The 20465-nt window shown below is 57.7% G+C and overlaps 1 protein-coding gene across 1 annotated transcript; it reads left to right on the top strand.

Annotated features, from left to right (window-relative positions):
* Positions 1-1493: 1493 nt before the first annotated feature.
* SSC4D (scavenger receptor cysteine rich family member with 4 domains) lies at positions 1494-10364 on the top strand. The gene is made up of 10 exons (XM_088066265.1): positions 1494-1614; positions 4446-4481; positions 5335-5640; positions 6592-6663; positions 6985-7299; positions 8022-8102; positions 8339-8416; positions 8948-9259; positions 9524-9601; positions 10048-10364. Exons 1-10 carry the CDS (start codon positions 1494-1496, stop codon positions 10362-10364), a joined length of 1716 nt encoding a protein of 571 aa, XP_087922391.1.
* Positions 10365-20465: the final 10101 nt, after the last annotated feature.

Below are 20465 nucleotides of genomic sequence, written 5' to 3'. Positions count from 1 at the left end.
AGCCCCAACACCCCTGGGTTTAAGGAAGGGCATTCAGTTTTCAGCTGAATCCTGAGCGTTGGGGTGAGGGTTGCGAAGCAGTTGAAAAAGCACAGACGGAGATGGAAAGTCGGGTTTTCCCTCTTTGGGCTCAGCCGTGGCACAGCACCGCAGTGGTTAATGCCCGCTGCCACCCTGCCAGGGAGCAGGAACGCGCTGGCTCCGGCACAAAAGGGGCCGGCGATGACAATGTCCCTGCGAGCAGGACGCGATGCCGGGGTTTGGCCGGGCCAGGGCGGCGGAGGGGCCGTCTGTCAGCCCTGCCCCGCTGCACGGAGGGGAGGGCCCGTGGGACAAAAGGCGACATTATTCGGTGCTTCAGGAGGGATGAATGGAGTATTGAAAGCCAGCACCTCAGCGAGTAGATTGGTTTTCAGCCCCCATCAGTGAGCTGTCTGTCCGCTGGTGAGTCTCCTCCAGAGGCTTGGTCAGCAGAGATCAGGGAGATGGAACGGGGCTGTGTCCCATCCACGCCGGCTCCTTCCTGCACCTCCGTCACCTCTTGCTGCTGCACAGAAAACGCTTTGGTCCACCATCATCTCTTCCCAGTGCAGGCAATGAAACCCAAGCCTTGGTCTGGAGGCTCTGGAGCCCCCCAACCCATGGTCTGAAGGGGCCTTGGCTGGGTGGACACCAGCACACGGTCCCACCTGGGAGCTCTTCTCATCCCATGCCTCCACATGGGAAAACCAGGAGCAGCAAAAGGCTGGATGAGGGGTTTCCACGGGAAGGAGGGGTTAGTCACTGGTACAGTGGATTTCAATGAGCTTTCCCAAGTTTCTGACCACCGGTGGTTGCCTGAAGAGGTAGCAGTCGTTGTGCATCCCTTCAGGAGTTGGTGTGCCCCGCGCGGGCTGGAGGAACTAATTTTAGGGCTCCGCGGAGCTAAGCCTGGCAGCCCGGCTTGGGAGGCGGCGTGCGGGAGCATCCTCACGATGGCACTGCTCCCCCAGCGCACGCTGCCTCCAGCCCGGCTGCTGGCACCGCGGGGATGTGGGGCTGGGCTCCCAGAGGTGTCCCGGCCAGCAGGACCAGCACTCATCCCCCTCCCGGACAGCCTGCGAGTGAGACAGAGCTGGAAACCCACCCAATCCACCCCTTCGGCAGTGAGCAATGAGGGGGAAACGGAATCTTAAGATATTTAATCTCTTCCTCATTTTCTGCTGACGTTCCCTGTTGCTGAGTTCTATCTTGCAGGTGGGATACGGCACTTCAGCTTCATCTTGCCACACACACAAAAAAAATCTCTTGTTTTCAATGAATCCAGCTGGAATTACTTTTCATGTGTCTCCTGGTCACTGTTCCTGGAAATATTGAGGAGGGACATATTCACAGGTCCTGCATGGCCCTTGGTGACCACAGGCTCTCCTGGCCACCACCACTAACACTGCTGCCTGCATGTTTCAGGGAAGTGTCCTCTGGAAATTCACCTGCAGGAGGGCTGACAAGCAGCAATGACACTCGCTCCCTGCCCAGACACCCGGCACGGCACAAGGAGGTCGGACATCGAGGTGCTGCCCCTCTCCTTGATGCCAGCCACGCTCCTCATCCTCCTCGTCCTCCTCAGCCCCACCGGTGAGCTCCTGCCTGCGACAGTGGGTGGGGTTTTAGGCACCACCATCTCAGATTTGTGGGAAGATTTTCTCCAGGCACAGGATTATTGTGGTGTGGGACGGAGGGAGCAAGTTCAGCTCTTACGTCCCACCGTGACCTGGCTGTGACAGCAAGCCCAATGCTCAGGACAGGCAGGGGAATGGGGCAGGCAGCTGCCAGCACTGGTGACAGAGCAGTTCTGGGAAGATGCTGATGGCCAAGGGATGCTCCTGGAGTTGCTCCCTAGGACCTGTGGGACCAATCCTGCCAAGGAAACGGGTGGAATGAGCACCCATCCCCTGAGGACAGCAGTCCCAATTTCTGGCAGGCACTGTCCAGCCAGAATGGAAAGCATTTAAATAGACCTGGGAAAAGCCATTCCCACTCTGTAACGTGGTCCCACACGAGTGCTGTGGCAGCATAGCTATCCCAGTGTGACTCTCTCCATGTAATAATTACAGCCAGGAGGTGGGGAACGCATTCCTGCCTCAACAAACCCGTGTCAAGGCACGGCCAGCCAGAAAACTGGGAATTCAGCTGTAGTCAGACATCCTAATCGAGTTAAATCGGGTTTTACCTTCCCACCTCCTCAGCTGGTGCTTTCCTTCCCCCTCGGGATGCTGCGGCAGCATCCTGGCCCACAATCCGGGTGTGGGGACCCTGGGGTGGCCCTGGTGGCTCTGTCGCTGTCCCCTGCATCGCCTGGCTCTTCTGGTTCTCGTCATTAATGGGCACAGATTAGCCGCTAACGAAGGGCCATTTGTCCTCCCATTTGGTGGTTTTGTTTAGCAGCGGTGTTTACTCGAGCAGTTTCCCTTTTTCTTTTGGCTTTGTGAAGCTGGATCAGAGAAACATGGAGGGTTCTATCTCTTCTCAAAAAAGACAGCTTCCCCCTCGCTCCTCATTATTGTAGACACACCAGGCGTATTCTTTTCAGATCTCTCCTGACTTTGCTGGAGGATGCTCTTAAATGAATATTTCAGGGCTTTGATTTTGACTTAAAGGGGGATGAATATTTATCAATGTCCTTTTCATCCACTGCTTTTTCGGCATTGGAGTGGGCTAGGTGTTAAAAATCAATACAAACCAGGATCAAACACTCTTCCTAGAAACCCTTGCGTCTCCCCATTTTTGATGCAGGTGTGAGCTGAATTATCTCTACCTTGTTGTCCAGCCCACGGGGCTGCTGTATCCTTCCCTGTCCTCTCCTGCAGAGCCTCTCTGCACCTGTGTAATCCCCAATTCTTGCTGGAATCACAGCATCCCTTCCCATGCCTGGTCCAGCTGTGTAGGGCAGGAGCACTGACCACGCTGGAGCTGCTGCTGTTCATCCCAGCATCCCCGCTAAGTCATGGACACAACCAGACAGTTGCCTTATTCTCCTTTCTCTTGGGGCTTCTAGGTCTTTCTTTGACAGCCCTGATTTCTGGCTGACTTAATGGTCTCCCAGGCAACGTCCTAGCAAGGAAAAGGGAGGTGGGTTCATCTGCTCCACTGTCCCCCCAGGCTCACACTGCTTCTCACGGCAGTGACATCCGCCTCCGGAGCGGCTGGGATTGACCTTCACGTCACTGCTGGTAGGCTGAGCGTGAAGCAGGACAGGGCTGGTCCGAGGCAGTGGGAGGAAAAGAGGCCACGGAGGTACCACGGGTGCTGATCAGCCCCTGGCTGCTGCAATTAGCACAGAGGCATCACAGAATCACGGAATGGTTTGGGTTGGAAGCCACCTGAAAGCTCATCTTTTTCCAAACTCCTGCTGTGGGCAGCGACACCTTCCGCTAAGTTTGGAAGGATTTTGGAAGGTGATGCCCATGGGAGAGGGTTCTGCAGCCAGAGCCTCAAGCTCAGGACACCTCAAATGCCCAGGGAGATCTGTGCTGGGCTCCAGCATCGGACAAGCGTTGTGGAGTGGGATGTCTACGAGGTCAAGCCACCCATCCCCAATCACTGTCCCCCAGGGCAACATGATCATGTTGTTGTGGCCTTCTGGACAAGCTGGAGCCCTCAATGACCCATGCTGGCAACATGAGAGGATCCCACATCACTCAGCACTGGGGCTGAGAGGGATTTTGTGCCCAAATAATGCCCAGACTGTGGGAGGGGGACACATCCTGCAGCCTTCAAGTGCTCACCTCCCTCTGGATGAGGTTTGTTCACCCCCTAAGGTGGCTGGACCCCATCAGCAGGTGTGTTGGTACTTGCATTTAATTATGGAGCTTCCAAAAAGTGGATTTCATTGGGGAAATAAAAGAAAAAACTCAATTAAAATGCACATAATTTAAGGGTGCAGCATCTTCCATCAGGAGATCTCCAGTGGGTTTCTCAAGATGGGCAAGATTGATTTTCCTTGTTCTCACTTCACCACCCAAGTTTTCAATGTGGGTGATGGGGCAGGAGAATTCAGGAACTGCCCCCAGGGCCCACAGCAAGGCAGCAACGGAGCCAGGGATGGACAAAAAATGTCCCCAAGACCTGGCCCAAGACAAGACTCACGTGGAGTGGCTTCTGCTGGGCTTATCAGGGTCACACATGTGTCACTTTGGGCTTCAAGCACAGTCCCACCAGAGTCACAGTCACTCATATGCTGCCTCAGTTTCCTCTCCTGTGAAGCAGAGGAAGTCATGCCTTGGGGAAGTGTGTTCATTTTTTCCCCTAGAAATACCAGGACTTTGCAGGAAAGGGTCCAAGGGCTGCTGGGTCCTGCCAGTCCCCACCACACTCATCACATCCCATCCCACTCCTGCTGCCACCACTCTCCAAGCTGCACCTCCTCCTCTCTGGGGAGAGCTGATCCTTTCTCTTCTCCCTTGCAGGCACCACCTCTGAGCCCGAGATATTGCCATTCCCAGGTGAGATTCTTCTCTTAAAGTTACTTTTCTCCAGGAAGTATTGTAGCTGAAAAATGCATTTTTTAGGTAAAAGAAGGGATTTGGAGAAGTTTTAAAAGGAAAGATATTGATTTGGAACAAAAAGCAGCAAGAAGAAGCTAAACTTCTTTTACAGAAAGGAAATAAAGATTCTTTGTTATCCTTATTCCACTAATTAACCCGAGAGGAGAATTTCTGGCACCTCCTGCTGAGTCCCTGTCCCTGTGCCATGCATCACACACGTGTAAATAATTCCCTTGGTGTGGTAGACCTCGGACATTTCCACGCCTTGTCCCCATCACCAGCAGCTTGAGAGATCATCTCCATCCCACTTGCTCTCATGTGGGACCAGCTCTGGATGCATTCATTGAGGCTAATAAGAATTTGCTCATTGCATCCTGTCACTTGTCACCTGTTGTATGTCAACATGTGGTGCCACATGTCTGCTTTTGCCCATTAGCAGGTGACATGGGAGCATCACAAGAGCCACAGAATGCTTTGGCTGGGAAGGCACCTTAAAAACCATCTCATTTCACCCCCTGCCATGGGCAGAGACACCTTCCACTAGAGCAGGCTGTCCAAATCACCATCCAGCCTGACCTTGGTGATGGTGCATCTCATTCCTGGATTGAGATGTGCTGTGTCTCCACAGCCACTGCTGCCAGCAGACGAAGGGGAGCCCACATCCCACCAGCAGGTGGGCAGCACCAAGCCAACAACTGCCATGTGCTACAGAGAAGGGGCAGGATTTTATATAAGGAGCAGGAGTTTGATGTAGATTTACTCCCCACGGCCCACTGCCTGCTGAAGGACCTCTCTGTTCCCATCTTCCCAGAGATCCGTCTCACCAATGGGCCCAGCCGGTGCCAGGGGCGAGTGGAGATCCTCTACAACGGCTCCTGGGGGACGGTGTGCGACGACGACTGGGACATCGTGGATGCCAACGTGGTGTGTCGCCAGCTGGGCTGTGGCCATGCCATCACCCTGCCAGCTGCCATGACCTTTGGCCAGGGGAGTGGGCCCATCTTCCTGGACAATGTGGACTGCAAGGGCTGGGAGGCAGCCCTGAGCGAGTGCTGGAGCCACGGCTGGGGCATCCACAACTGCTACCACTATGAGGACGTGGCTGTTGTGTGCAATGGTAAAGAGGTTGTGTTCCTTGGGGGCAAGGAGAGCAGGGGGTTCCTGTGGAGTGCAAGACTTGAGGGCTGCAGGGGCCTTGGTGGAGCCCAAGAGTCTTATCTCAGAGCCTGTTCCTCTGACCTGGGTCAGCCAGAAATCCTCTGCAGCCTCCTTTCACCCCTCTCCTCAATCCAGGTCACCTCCCAGCTCCACAGGCCGGTGCTCCATAAGGTGGCCAGCCTGTTTAGTGCTCCTTGTCTCTCCCAGCTCAGGGACTTTGTGCTCTCTCCACTATGATCCCTGGGGAAAGAGCACACGCCCACCCACACTCCTGCCTCTGAGTCGTTGCTGCCCAACTGCTCTTTCCCCTTTTGACTTGTGTTTCTTTGATTGCTGAGCTTTTCAGTAGGAGATGTTCCTAAAGGTGAGAAAAGCAGTGGAAAGTGTTTGAACTTGGCAAGTGAAAGTGGAACGGCTCCTTGACGACCCTTGTGTACCCCACACACGTTCCTCCCTCGCTGTGCAAGGTTTGCTCATCAGCCAGGCATCAGTGAGCTGTGAAAATGAGGCTGTGCAGACCTGGAGCAGCTGCTCCGTGAATCCCCACATCCTGCAGAAGCAGGGCTTGGAAAAAGGAGGGATGGAAAGGCAGGGAGGCTGGGTTGGCTGGTAGGTCGTACCAACAGCAACCAGAGCACAGAGGCTGTGGATTGGGTGGGAAACTGAATCATGTCATTGTTGGAGAGGAGAGGTGGAAGGAGTGAAAAAAGAGGTGGGGAGCTGGGTCTGAGGGCAGAAGAGAGGCTGGAGGTGTTGGCAGAGAGCTCTGGGCAGGGCCGTGCAGCTGCAAACCCCTCTGTTTTCAGCTGGGGCTGGTTTGGTGCAGACCCTCCTGGAGCAGTGGGGCGGGGGGATCCCTCCAGCTTCAGGGTGGAGCAGCAGCAGGTGCCACCTCTGCTTCCCTTTGCAGAGTTCTCACCCACGCAAGTCAGCGAAGGACCGACCACCAGGACCCTCACGGCCTCGGTACAGGACGGGGAAAGTAAGCTGTCATTGCAGGGGGGACATCCTGCCTGAGGGCAGTGTCCCCTTCTGTCACCTGCTGCCCCTCTTGAAGCCTCCCAACCATCCAGCCCTGAGGTGCAGACCCCCAGACCTCATCATTGTGCTGGCCATGGCCACACCCTGGCCCAGAGGTTCCCAAGGTTCCCGAGCCCCATTTCCATAAAGCTTCACCCCTTCCCTGCTCTTTCTCACTCATTTCCTTTGCCAACACGGGCACAGCAGGGGCTGGGCACGGTGGCATCGCTGTGCCACGTGCAGAGACACCACATCCTTCTCACCTCTTGCTGCCACCCTCCAGGTGACGGCAGCATCCGCCTGGTGAGCGGCCCCGACACCTGCCAGGGCCGGGTGGAGATCTTCTACCGCGGGAACTGGGGCACCGTCTGCGATGATGACTGGGGCCTGAGCGACGCCAGCGTGGTCTGCAAGCAGCTGGGCTGTGGGCAAGCCCTGGATTACAAGAGCAATGCCTATTTTGGCTATGGAACAGGACGTATCCTCCTGGACAACGTCAACTGCGACGGCAGCGAGCCCTTCCTGTCTGCCTGCTACAGCCTCGGCTGGGGCATCCATAACTGCGGCCACCACGAGGATGCTGGGGTCATCTGCACAGGTACTGGGCAGGGCATCGCCCTCAGAGTGGGGAAAAACCCAGGGACATCCTGTTCTCCAAGCAGAAATGGCCTCAGAGAGATGCTGAGATGCCCAAGGCTGGGCAGGGACTGGGGTCTGCGCTGTGGGAGCATCCTTGTTCCTTATCCACCCTCATCCCGGTTCTCCGGTGTAGCAACCCCATGCCAAGAGCCCGGAGCACAGCCGGGGTGGTGATTTGCAGAGGAAATGCATCTGCCATCCTGCCATTTCCCTCTGCCATTTCCCTGCTCTGTTGGCTGGAAAACAAGCTGCCCGAGTCCGGAAGGAGAGAGCGGCTGCCAGGGCCGGGCACAGCGCCAGGCCCAGCCTGCCTCCCCTTCCCCTCCTGAAATGATGTATTCCTGCCATTCTCCACTGATTACTGTTTATAATGTTAATAATCCCCCTGAATTCCCTCATTATCATGGCTAATGACGGGAGCAGTAAGTGCCAGTGCTTTCCCTTTCCCACTATTAATGGACAAAGGGGATGATGTAGGACAAAAGGGACAATTTTTTCAGGCTGGTCCTTTCCTTTCTAAACATTCCCCATCCCCTCTGGCACCTCCTCTGGGCACAAAGTCGATGGCACCACCACGCCCAGACCTTGCTCAGAGGAGCAGGGGATAATGAGACATAAAAGGTAATGAATCCTGATGATAAACCTCCCAGGTGTCACCTCTGTCCCTCTGTGTCACCACAGGGCTGGACACATCCACCATCACATCATTCACCACCTCGGTAGCCCTGGACTCTGAGGAGACGCTCACAGCCACGGCCACAGGTAGGAGTTTGGCAGTCACTCATCTTGGGGGGGAAGCTGTGCCCTCTGTGTCCTCTTGTGACCCGGCCTGGCCACCCTGGGGTCCTGTCATGATGCTTGGGGGGTGACATTGCCCATGGCAGGGTCTTGCCAGGGGGCAGCCAGGGTGCTGGTGGGCACTGGCACTGACTGGAGCAGGGGCAGCGGGTGCTGGATCTGGAGCCCCCAATGCCCACACGTCCCCACGCTTGTCCCAGCAGTGACAGACAGCAGGGACCAGCCCTCCCAGGCCACCGAGGTGGTCACCACCACGCTCCCGACCATGGAGCAGGAAAGTAAGTGTGCAGCTGCTGCTAGTCCTGCACGGGGGTCCACGTCCCTGGGGGAGTCACTCCATCACCCCATGCCCCCAGGGCTCCTTCCATGTCCCCAAAGGTCACCCCGTGTTCCGAGTGCTCAATCCATGCCCCAGCAATTATCTGCCATCCTCAGGGCTCACACCACATCCTCGGGGTTTACTCCATGCTCACCCCATGACGCTCAAGGGTTCATCCAGCATCTCCAGGGATTGCTCCATGCTCACCGTGCTCACCCCATGATGCTTGGGAATCACCCCTGTAGCCAGTGTCACCCCACACCATCAGGACTCACCCTGTGTCCCCAGGGGCTCAGTTGATACGGTCACCCCATAACCCAAAAGCTCACCCCACGCCCACAGGGGTTTGCCCCACATCCCCAGGGGGTTGCACCCAACGTGCTCAGGGCTTACCCCAGAACCCGGGGGCTCACCCCACGCCCTCGGAGGGTCAGCAGGGGACACCGGACGCCCTGTGGAGCCCCGGTCCCCCCGGCGTCGTGCCACGCAGGTGGCGGCTTGCGGCTGGCGAACGGGAACGGGAGCTGCCGCGGGCGGGTGGAGGTGCGGCACCGCGGCACCTGGGGCACCGTCTGCGACGACGACTGGGACTTCCCCGACGCCCAGGTGGTTTGCCGGCAGCTGGGCTGCGGCACCGCCCTCGCCGCCACCGTGCTCGGCTCCTTCGGCTACGGCAGCGGGCCCGTGCTGCTGGATAACGTGGGCTGCGGCGGCGGCGAGGCGCGCCTGGCCGACTGCTTCCACCTGGGATGGGGACAGCACAACTGCGGCCACCACGAGGACGCCGGGGTCATCTGCCGAGGTGAGAGAGGGGCGTCTGCAGGTGTCCGGTGAAGCCCAGCTCAGTGGGAAAGTCAACGGGAGAATGGATGTGAGGAGGATCTCGGCCACGCTCAGGCTGGCTGTGGGAAATGGGGTCACCCGAGTGGGGTTGTGGGTGAAGAATGAAATCCACAGGTTTTGATGGGGGACAACCATCCACAGTCATCCCACACCACTGCTGGGGGGGCTCTGACCCCACCCTTTCCCTTGGGTCACTTTTCCCACCTCTCCTCTACTCCACCAGGTGCTGATGACACTGAAGACCATTTCCAAGAAGCCACTGCTACAACCACCACCTTGGCCCTGACTCGTCCCAAGGAGGGTAGGTGCTGGGGTGTCACCTGGGGACACAGTGCCAGCCCTGGGGATACTCCATGGCGGCACAGGGTGGAAAAAGAAGTGGCTCAGGCAGAGGCACAAAATCTGGCGGTCCGTGGGAGGGGGGAAAAACTGATGACATTCTTAAGCCACAGCATCTCCTGGTGGCCCCAAGGCTGGTTCAGACAGAAGTGACGTACCTCAGGGTGGGCAGAGGAGGTGATGGACCAAAGGGCCAGAGCTGGGAACAGAGGTGGTTGTCTGTTCCTCCAACTTAACATCCACCACGATGCTCTGAGGGTCACCCCCAGCCCTGGCAGGTGGTCACCCCTCTGCTCCTGGCTGTGCAAGGGTAGTAGGAGAGCTCTGGGCTGAACCCAGGGCAGGCAGGGAGAGCGGGACACAGTGCTGGGCATGGGCAGAGGCTGTTTCACCCCATCCCATCCACAGGATCCCTGCGCCTGGTGAACGGCAGCCACCGGTGCGAGGGGCGCGTGGAGATGTTCTACCTGTCCCAGTGGGGCACGGTGTGTGACGACGCCTGGGACCTGCGGGACGCCAGGGTGGTGTGCAGGCAGCTGGGCTGTGGCCACGCTGTGGCAGCCTGGGGGGAGGCACGCTACGGCCAAGGCACCGGCTACATCTTCCTCGACAACCTCAAGTGCAAGGGCCACGAGCCCTCGCTGCTGCGCTGCTCCCACATCCGCTGGGACGTGCACAACTGCGACCACTCCGAGGATGCCGGTGCTGTCTGTGACATCCTATGACCCTCCCGTAGGTAAGGGGGGACAGGGATGCTGCTGGGAACTGGTGGCAATCCCACAGAGAGGGGCTGAACCCTTGGTGCTGCTCTGGACACACTCCCTGCGCTGGCCTCGTGCACGTTTGGGCTCTGAGGATGGGAGGATTTGGGTGAGGACAGGGTTCTCCTCAGCTCCTGAAGTAGTGGGTGAAACTTCCCCCCTTCCACGCCCCAGACTGCCCCTTGGAAAAACAAAACTGCTTCTGATGTGAAATCTGGCTGGTTTCAGCCATTTTTTTTTAAAGATATGAGGAGAGAAAAATGGATTTTCTGCTGTGAAAATGATGTTAAATTATACTGAGAAAATGTAAAAAGGAGGCTGAAATCACACCAGGATGCTCCAGCGGCACTGCAGTGAGCTACTGTTGTTCTGCAATTTGCTTTTCAAGCCCTCCAGCAATCCCAATACCAGCTTTTTCTTCCCATTTTGGCACCAGAAATACCAATTTCTCCCCCATTTCCATGCAGCAAAAATGCAGGCGTTGGATCTCACGCCATCTGAAATCCTTGCACCCGTTTCACCTGTTCCTTCTGCAAACACTGTGGGGTTTAGGAGAGCTCAGATGAGATTTCCCTTCCTGGGGTGCTTCAGCACAGCCAGTCCATGCCCAAAAAGCCTCCTGGGGAGTGGGAAAGGATGGGGCTCCCTGCAGTCCCCCCACCCTTCTCCATCCTGTGCCATACAGACGTGCTGGTTTTGTCTGCTCTGTCCCAAAAGCTCCATGCTCTGAGGTGCCCAGGGCAGGCAGGGAGCTGGCAGGCAGGATACAAACAGATGGAAAACCATAGGGAAGACCCCAAATCCCTTCCCAGAGCAAGGAAAGGGACCCAGGAGCCTGCTCCTTCCCCAGTGCCGTGCCTTTGGGGTATAAAGGTTGTTTTCCTCCCAGCTCAGGTGGAAAGACCCAGGCTGCAGCACCAGTCACCTTCACCACCAAGTGTTTGATTCCTTCTGGGACCCTGGGAAAATTATCTCCGTGTTCTCATGGACGGGGTTCAAGGGTGGGGAAGGGCTCCTGCAGTGGCGCAAAACTCACTCCTCTGTGCAATTCTTTTGTTGATAAGAGACTGTGCATATTCCTGGGTTGGGTTTTTTTTGGTTTTCACTTTTTTTTTCTTATATGTGTTTGGGTTTGTTTTTGTGAATACATAAAAGCCCTTTGAAAGTGCTCTGAGAACTGATTTGTTTTCCTGTCATCCCCTCAAAGCCCTGGGTAAAAGCAAATGCCTGGAGAAGAGGGGATGCCCCAAACCTGGAGGAAAGATCTCAGTTCTTGCCAAAAATTGGCCCAAATCCCTGGCTGACCCCCAAGAAATCGTTAATTCTCACCCAGCTGAGAGCTCAGCTTGGACCTTTCCCCACCCCAGATCTGGGGGTACAAGCCTGATGCCCTTCAGGCTCAGAGGTTGAGGTTGGCTCCAGCTTTGGGTTTGTTCCCTGTGGGATTTGGCAGTCACCTGAGCTGTGGGGTGGCCCTGGCCCCATGCTCAGGCTCCTGTTGGCTGCTTCTCTTCTACTGCCCATGGACAGAGCTTTGCCAGCGCTTGGATCCCAGTCCAGCTTTCCCTCAGTGGGGAAACTGAGGCATGGAAGCATCTTCCAGTCAGGCTGTGGGTGGCACAGCTGGACAAGGGCTTGCTGGTGCCCTGGGAGAGGGCAGGGAGGTGGTGTGTGAGCAAAATCCTCCTTTCCCTGTGCTCCCAGGCCCTGCACGCTCCACTGCCCTCTCACTTCCCGTCTCACCTCCTGCTTCCAGGACAGCTGGGCAATGCCTGGGTCCTGCTGGGAGCAGGAGTGTGACAGAGCTGTCCCCAGCAGCTCCCAGGCCATCCCCACAGCCCACACCAGCTGGGGATGGGTCAGAGGGTGCTGTGGGCTCCTCCAGCTTTGCTGTCCCCTCCCTGTGGCTATAGGAGATGGGAGTGGAGCTGGTGGCCAGGAGCTGCTCTGAAAGCTGCAGCCTCTTGGAGAGTCACAGGGAGGAAGATAAGAAAGGCTGGATGGGTTTTCCCTGTTTTTCTCGAGGATTACGCCTTGACCTGGCAAAGCTGGGCTGGTTTTTGGTGTTACACCACTTCCTGCTCCTCTTGCCTTGAGCTGGGGAGAGCAGACCCTGGTATCCTGGAGTTTCTCCCTTTCACAGCCTACAATCCGGCAAGCAAAGGGTTTCCAGCCAGGAAAGGCAGCAGCTGCCTCCCTCGTCTTCCAGACTTTTCTCCTGCAGCCAGCTTGGGATGGGCTGGGATCCACAGGGATCCCCCCCAGACACTCCACAGCCAAGCTGAGCATCATCTCCTGTTCCTCTGGGAGCAGGGAGTGGCAGGCAGGCTGGGAGCAGGGTACCGGCGAGGGGAAGCCCCGGGGCAAGGAACAGGGGGATGGAACTGCTGGCTCTGCAGCAGGATGGCAGCACAAGGAATGCTCTGGAGCTCGGTAGCAGCACAGAGGATGCTCTGGAGCAGGGTAGCAGCACAGGGAATGCTCTGCAGCAGGATGGCAGCACAGAGGATGCTCTGGAGCTCGGTAGCAGCACAGAGGATGCTCTGGAGCAGGGCAGCAGCGTGGGGGGTGCCAAGAGTGCGAGAGCATCCCACCACGGGACCACAGCCAGGCTGCAGCGGCTGCGTGGGAGCCGGGAGAAGCCGAGTTCCTGCCCAGCTCCCATCCTCCTGCCGACGTCAGCTGTTTCCCGGCGCCCAGAGCAGCTGCAGCTCCACACCGGTCGATGTCATCGATTAGTTCCTCTCCCCATCCCTGGAGAGGGGAATGGTGTGGGGGGTAGCAGGGAGGAGAGAATAAATATTTCAGCAGGTCCAGGCAAAAGCTGGGGTTATTTTGAGGCTGGGATTTATGGGCTATTAGGAATAAGGAATGAGTCTGTGCTGGGGAGAAGAGACCCATTAATCCAGGCTGAAGGAGCACAAATGAGCAAGGGGAAATGGAGGAGGCTTTAATTATTTTGCCACGTTCTAGAATAATAAGCTGGCCTCTGGCTGGGCGCTGGTGTGGGGGTCAGGAGCTCTGCTGCCCGGGAACCGGGGCAGGTGAGGGGACACTCACGATTAAATCCTCCCCCAGTTGTGCTGCGAGGGATGGGCAATCCATTCTGGGACCAGTATAAGACCAGTACAAGCAGTGCTTCTGGCTGGGATGTGCTGGAGGATGCCCTGCTCGTGGTGGGGAGGCTGCAGACTGCAGGGACGGCAGGAGGGGCCCGTGGGTCAGTGCCCGGTCCCAGGGGTGCCCTTCCTGGGCTGGGCCAGCCCTGCCACCGCCGTGCCCCGTTAAGGCAATCCCGTCTGTGCCTGTAACCGGAGGAGCTGGGCGCTATCCGGTGCAGGGTGAGTCAGTGCCGGAGGCAGCCCTGCGCCGGGAGCATCCCTGGCTCTGCTGCTCCCAGCACCACCTGGGTGACCTTGGCCTCCCCAGCTCACTGCGTCCTCCCCTGCCCTCCTTGCTGCCTCTGCATCCTCCGACGTGACTCAGTTTCCCTGGCTCACCCCTTGACACCCTCGGGGAGCTGTAGGGGCCCGGCTGCCCTGGCTGGAGGGGCATTCCTCACCCCGTGGGGGCACCGAGATTTGCCTCTCCCCGGGGCAGCCGGCCCCCAGAGGTGCTGGGGATGCGGACACCCAAGTGGCAGGGATGCAGGACAGGGACAGCCCCGGACCACCTCCTCCTGCGATGGGATGAGAGAGGACCTGCACTCCCTGCGGCATCCCCGCGGCACCGCAAGCCCCGTTCCCTTGCGAGCGTGGCCCCGGGTGCCGAGGTCACCGCGGCGGGTGCAGGAGCCTCTCGCCACACCCCAGCGCCGGCAGCGTCCTCCTTCCCCGCTCCTTCCCCGCTCCTTCCCCGCTCCTTCCCCGCTCCTTCCCCGCTCCTTCCCCGCTCCTGCCGCCGCGGCTCCCGCTGACGTCACCCGCCGGAGCCAGCAGCTATTTTGGGAATTGCAAAGTCACTGGCGCAATTAGGCGGCTGGCGAAGGCAGCGGGGCGGCGGGGGGACCGCGGGGACGGCTGCTCCCCACGCTGTGCCGAGCCCTGCCCGGGGCTGCGCGGCCACGGCCCGCGGGCACCGCCAGCTTCGCTGCTCCTGCAGGCTCCCTCCGCCACGGGCACGGCTGCAAATCCTCCCATCCATCATTTCCTTCTCTCTACTTTCTTTTTTTTTTTTTATTTTTTTAATATTTAATTTGCTGTCGCTCCCCTGGCAGGAGCCTCCCCACGTGGGCTGCTGAGCGCCGGCGAAAGCCAACTCGCTGCCGCCGCTCGCGTTTGGGGAGAGGCAGGAGAGGGATTGTCTGCCAGCAGCGCTTCCCAGGGCGATGTCGCGGCCCAGGGGCTGCCCTGCGGCTGGGAGCGGGGTCTGGCTATTCCCGGGTGCTCTGCTGCCGGCCTGGTGCTTGGTTTAGTCCCGTCTGCATCCTCCTGGCCGCAGGCACCGCGGTGCCCCAGCTCTGTTGGCCCCACGGCAGCCATGGGGGTGTGGATGGGCTGCTGTGACAGCGGAGGACACCTGTCCCCAAGCCACAGCACAACGAGAGGGTGGCGATGTGCCATGCAGTGTCCTTGAGCCCGGGGACGTGGGGACAGGCAGAGGGGACAGCTGGGGTTCTCGGTCCCCCTGCCCAGCGCTATTTGGTTTCTCTGCCCACCCTCCTCGCCTCCCGGTAACCTCCAGGTCATGGCTAGAGGGGATGTGCACAGAAATGTTGGGATAAGCTGATCCTGGCAGACTCCAAACACCCCAAAAGTGAGGCTCAAAAAACCGTTTTAAAAATATCCAGACTTTTCTATGTGACCTGACATCACTTTCAGTCCCATCCCCCAGGTAAAAACACCCCAAATCCTTTCTCCCAACACCTGGAGAGGTGCCATAGCAGGAGCTGATGCTCAGCTCTCCTGATCCCACATGGGGCTTTGGGCGGGAAGGGCCGAATCCAGACGGATCCATGGGCACAGCAGAGGTGATGGGAGCCTGCAGACTGACCCCCACCCTGCTCCCCATCGCTCGGAGCCTCGATTTACCCCTGGAGGAGGGGTCCCTGCCTGTGCTGGGGCTGGAGGAGCCGCTGGTGGTCCTGGGATGGGGACAGCCAGCGATGAGTGGGGCGGCTCTGGGGTGCCAGGGGCTGTGGGAGGGCAGGGGGAAGGTGAGGAGCGTGGTTTCCCCCCGGGCTGGGGGAAGAGGCCGCGGCGGTGGGGCTGGGAACGCTGAGGCTGTGCTGAGTCACGCTGCAGAGCCTGCGAGCAGGACTGCAGCAAGCGGCTCGCAGTGACAGCCCTGTCCCTCCGCCTCCGGCTCCTCGCCTCCTCCTGGGGGCCAGGGTGATGATGGGGGTTGATGTCCAGGTTGGGGGGTCCCGCTGCTCCCCTGGTCATGGCTATGTCGAAGTTCCCAACCCTGCTTGCCCCTCCCCAGCCCCCTGCCCTTCAATAGGGATGGGGCTGCTCTAGGATGGGGGTCCTGGTGTTCCTGGGCAGGGAGAGGGGAGGACTGAGCTGCCCTTGGGGGATGAGTGTCCCCGACCCCAGTGCAGGATCCCTGGGTAGCTGTGCCACGGGGGACAGCAGGGCCGGGGGGTCACTCGCTGCCAGCACAAACACAAAAGGGCACTGAGCAGCCACTGGAACACGGGGCAGCTTTCCCCTGGCATTGGTGGAGTGGGGCAGTGGGTGGGCAGAGATCCCCCCAACTCTGACTCGATGCCACCAACTCAGGACACAGAGCTGAGCATCCACCCCTGCTGCTGAGCTACTGCACAGGAGAAAGGCTGAGGCAGATCCCTGCTGCAGAGGGAAACTGAGGCACGGGCTGTGCCCCGAGTATTGGCCCCAGATGCTGCCACCTCTCAGGCTCAGAGTCCAGGGCAGCCCTGTCCCCACAGGACACTGGTGACCACCTTGCCTGGTGCTGCCTACCAGCCCCTCGGAGCTCAGAGCTGCTTCTGGAGGGACCGAGACAGGCAGGGCTTTTTTTAGGTGCTCCGTAAGTGCCGTCTGGGCGGTATTTATATCGGCTCCTTAAATAAGAGCTGCCATCTGAGCCTGACGAGCCTGCTTAATTATTAATGTCCCGCAGGGAAGCAGCATGGTCCCTGCCCACCTTCCCGCTGGGATCCTGCATCCCAGGTCCCCCCCGGCTCCCCACCAGCACCCAGGGCAAGTTGTGACACCCGGACATCCCAGAGCACCCTGGCTTCACACAGGAATATGTCTGATGTGGGAACATCTCCCCGAGGGCAGGGAAGAAGGCTGAGAGGGGATTTTCCAAGAGGAGAGTGCCATGGCATGGGCATTGCTGCAGTTCTTAGTGGATATTGGGAGTAGGGAAGAGTGGGAGGCACGGGGTGATGCTCTCCCATCCCACCTCCGTAGCTTGAGGTGGTTCCAGGGAAAAATCATTCCTGGAAGCCCCGAGGGGTAGGGGCAGCCCTGCTTCCAGACAGAGCTTATGCTAAACAGCACGGGAGGGCAGCTGCTGCAGCAGAATTAATTTGGGCTTGGAAAATGCTTTGAAAGGCTGAGATGAAAGGCCAGGCTGGGTACAAAGCGCTACAGCTCCACAGACAGGGGGAAGGAAACTCCCAGCAAAGCACCCTCGGTCTGTCATCAGCCCCACCAGCCATGGCCCCCCCAGCACCTCCTGCCCCAGGTAAGGCAGCCTCAGGCTCTGGGACGTTTTCAGGAGGTTGGTGAACCCCTGAGCTCACTTTGTTGTTTGTGGGGACCCAGATCAGTTGGGTGTGACCCTCCCAGCTCTGGTTTGTGTCAGGGTGGAGGGGCCAAGGCTGCGCCCTGGGGGGCTGGGGAGGTGCAGGGGAAGGGGGGACAGCCCCTGGGATGTGTCCCTTGCTGTGTCACACAGCCAGGCTCAGGGCAGCACGGTGGGAAAGGGGCCAGTGTGGAGGACATGAGGGCACCACTGTCCTGCAACCTCAGGGAAGGGGACACTGAAGCCAAAGGTTTCCTCAGCTCGTTTTTCCACCAACATACCTGCAAGGGTCACAAAAGTGCCCCCCTGGGTAAGCAGCTCCTTCCTCAGGGCAATCCAAGCAGCAGCTGCCTGGGCAGTGGGACTTGGGGTGAGCACCCAGCCAGGGAGCCCTGGGGCAGCATCCCAGGCATGGGACCCATCCCAGCCCACACACCAGCCCTGGGAAATGCCACCCTGTGTCCCCTGGTCTTCACAGCTTTGCCACCCAGCAGCTGAAGACACCAAGCAGTGGGGTCAGTGTTGCTGTGAGGTGTGGCAGGTGTGCTGGTGTACTGTGGTGACAACCCCTGGTGTGGGGACAGGCTGGGACACCTGCACCACGCATCTCCCATGCTGGGCATCCCCTTCCCTGGGCATCTCCCTGGCTCCAAACAAGCAGACGTGGAGGGAAAAGGCACAAGGGGAGGGGCACATGACGGTCACTCTCGCGCAGGAAGCGAGGGGTGAGGATTTCTGGATCCATTTTCAGAGCAGTCAGCAGCTCACCCAAGCAAACCTCCAAGTCACGGAGAATTTCCTGCCTTCCCTCATGGTGTCACAAGGCATTGACAAGACGTAGCAGGGAAGGCAAGAAAATGCAAAGAGAAAGACTCTTCTTCCAGGCCACAGGAATTAACAAAGTGGCACATTTGAACGCAGAGAAGTATTTTTAATCCCGCAGACAGAATTGAGGTTATTAGGTTTTTCTGGGACATCTGCAGAACAGACCCACATCCTCTGGGTCATTGTGATTTCCCAACACAGCAGCTGCCCCAGCCTCTCACTGAGGGGTGTCTGCAGGCACCAGAGGTGGGAAAAGGTGATTTAGTGATGTCCAGCCAGGTAACACCTTCAGCTGCCTGTGCTGCCCACCAGAACCTTCTAACTTGGACCATTCACTGCCAAACCTTCACCCCACTGCTGTGGGCTGTGCAACAGAGGAATTAGGTGTTGTGAGGGTGTTGATTTATGCATCAGAGCTCAAAAAGGGGGCTGGATTCACTGCAGATAAATATTACAGCCAGATTGCTACTCTGAAGAATTTACAGCATCATGAATATCCTGTTCTGACCTGTGATGGGGAAGGAAATCATCTGCGTTGGGAAATGTATTTATGGCTCTGGTGCTCTGACAAAAATAAATCAGTATTTGCTCGTTTTGGGGCAAAAACAGGGTCACTGTAAATCGGCAGAGCTGGGCTGGCTGAGAACGTGCCAGGTTTATGAAAAATACTAGATAAGAGTCCAAAGGTTTGTATGGAGAGGCAACTGTTTTTATTAGGACTGTTGATATATTTGGAGAAATCAGGGGATCTTCCAGGTGCAAAAGTATTTCTTCAGGTCTGGGCTTGTGTTCAATATTGTCCATGAGAACCCAGGAATTGTACTCAAGGGATAATATTATTTATTTTCCAAGTTAGAGGATGCATATATCCAGCCCAAATGCCATAGGATCATTCAAAAGGGGATGAGCAGGGATTCTGCTCTCATTCATTCACAGGTCTGAGCGTGCTTGGCTTGGGTGATGTCCCACAGATACCTCCAGATTATTGATAAAACATGGCAGCAATAAATGAACTTGGGAACAAAACTCCTTTAATATTCTCTTGCATTCTGCACTTTTTTACTCAAACCCTCTCCCAGAATTGGCACTAGGGCAAAAACAACCCCGAGCCCTGCTGTGGAGCTCTCCAGAGATGACGGCGAGCCCCCTCAGGAGGATGAATGAGCCTTTCTCAGGGAAGAGGAATAAACTGCCCTTGTCTGTGGGATCTCTCCTCGGGATGGCCAGGGCAGTAAACAAAGGCTGGGCACAAAGGCTGTTCTCACTCTGGAGCCACGTGCGCTGCGGGGTGTGAGGCCGAGGGTGCCAGCGAGGAGACAGCATCTGATTTTTGTAGAGGAAACTGAGAGGATCCGGGCGTGTTTCTGGTTCTGTTTATCAGAGGGGGAGATTTCTTCTGCTCTCGGAAGCTGTAAACAAAGGAGGATTTTGTGCTACACAAATCCAGGCGATGCCATTCTCTGTTATTTGCAGAGCAGTGCTAAACCCACAATAAAGATGGAGATCTTGCCCCAAAAGGGGGTTGCTCAACACCACCAGCATTCCCAAACCAGTTTGTCACCACCAACGTGGGTGAGACCATGGCCATGGGCTCTGGACAGCCACAGCATTGCCCTGAGGACACTGGCATGTGCCAGTGCCACCCAAGGTTCCTGTGAGGTTTCAGAAGGAAACCACTGGGCACAGGGACTGGCAAGTGGGATGGCTGAGTCCTCCGAGATCATCCCCACCCATCCCAAAGCACCTGTGCCAGGACGGTGGCTTTGGGAAGGGCCAGGGACATGTGGCACAGTGCTCATCTGTGCATCAGCACTGCCTGGCTCACTCCACCTAGGATAAAGTGCTTCCATTGGGATCAGTCTGTTTATCAGACCCCTTTTCTTTCTCCCAGTGCCACAGCATCCTCTCAGCACCGCTTTATCCAGAGGCTCTTTAGGAAAACCGGATCCATTAAACGCTTTCATTTCTCGCAGTGCTGTAGCCTCCTCTCAGTGTCACTCTACCCATAGACTTTTTAGGAAAGCGGGATGTCTTATGACTCCCAGTGTCTCTCCCCATGTAGCAGAGCCCCACATGACTGGAGCAGACATGTTTTTATCCCATGGGTTATCCAAGGTGGATGTCATTACCCATTCTCCAGCGCTGATCTCCAGTGGGAACGCTCTCCCCTGTGGATCAGGACCCTGGCCATGGTGGGAAAAAGGGGGCAGGGGAAAGCAGGGGGCAGGGGTTCACCCCAAGATGTGTCACCACAACCCGGCCCAGCACTGCCACAGTGTCAGAGACCCCAGGCACAGCAACCCCAGGCAGGGCGTCCACGGGGGGATGGCACACGGGCCAGGATGGCAGCAGGGCTGGGTTTTGGGTGGATCAGGGTTTTGGGTGGGATCTGGCTGTGAGAAGGCCTGGGCTGTGAGGGGTTTGGACTGTGGGTGGGCTCAGGCTGTGAGCAGGATGTGAGTGGGCCAGGGCCATGAGTGGGACCACGCTGTGTGTGTGCCCAGGCTCTGAGACCAGCCCGTG

The sequence above is a fragment of the Pseudopodoces humilis genome, chromosome 23 (genome assembly GCF_049639895.1).
Source record: "Pseudopodoces humilis isolate 2021_Gansu_Grassland_sample_001 chromosome 23, ASM4963989v1, whole genome shotgun sequence".
In the NCBI taxonomy this organism is placed as follows: Eukaryota; Metazoa; Chordata; class Aves; order Passeriformes; family Paridae; genus Pseudopodoces; species Pseudopodoces humilis.
The sequence above is the reverse complement of the archived record's forward strand: the minus strand, read 5'-3'. Positions and strand labels throughout refer to the sequence as shown.

Bases quoted from the DNA above. Each gene is read 5' to 3' on its own strand.
- SSC4D (XM_088066265.1), top strand. From the start codon at position 1,494: ATGACACTCGCTCCCTGCCCAGACACCCGGCACGGCACAAGGAGGTCG. The intron at 4,482-5,334 runs GTGAGATTCTTC...CCATCTTCCCAG, and splicing joins CGAGATATTGCCATTCCCAG to AGATCCGTCTCACCAATGGG. The intron at 6,664-6,984 runs GTAAGCTGTCAT...GCCACCCTCCAG, and splicing joins CTCGGTACAGGACGGGGAAA to GTGACGGCAGCATCCGCCTG.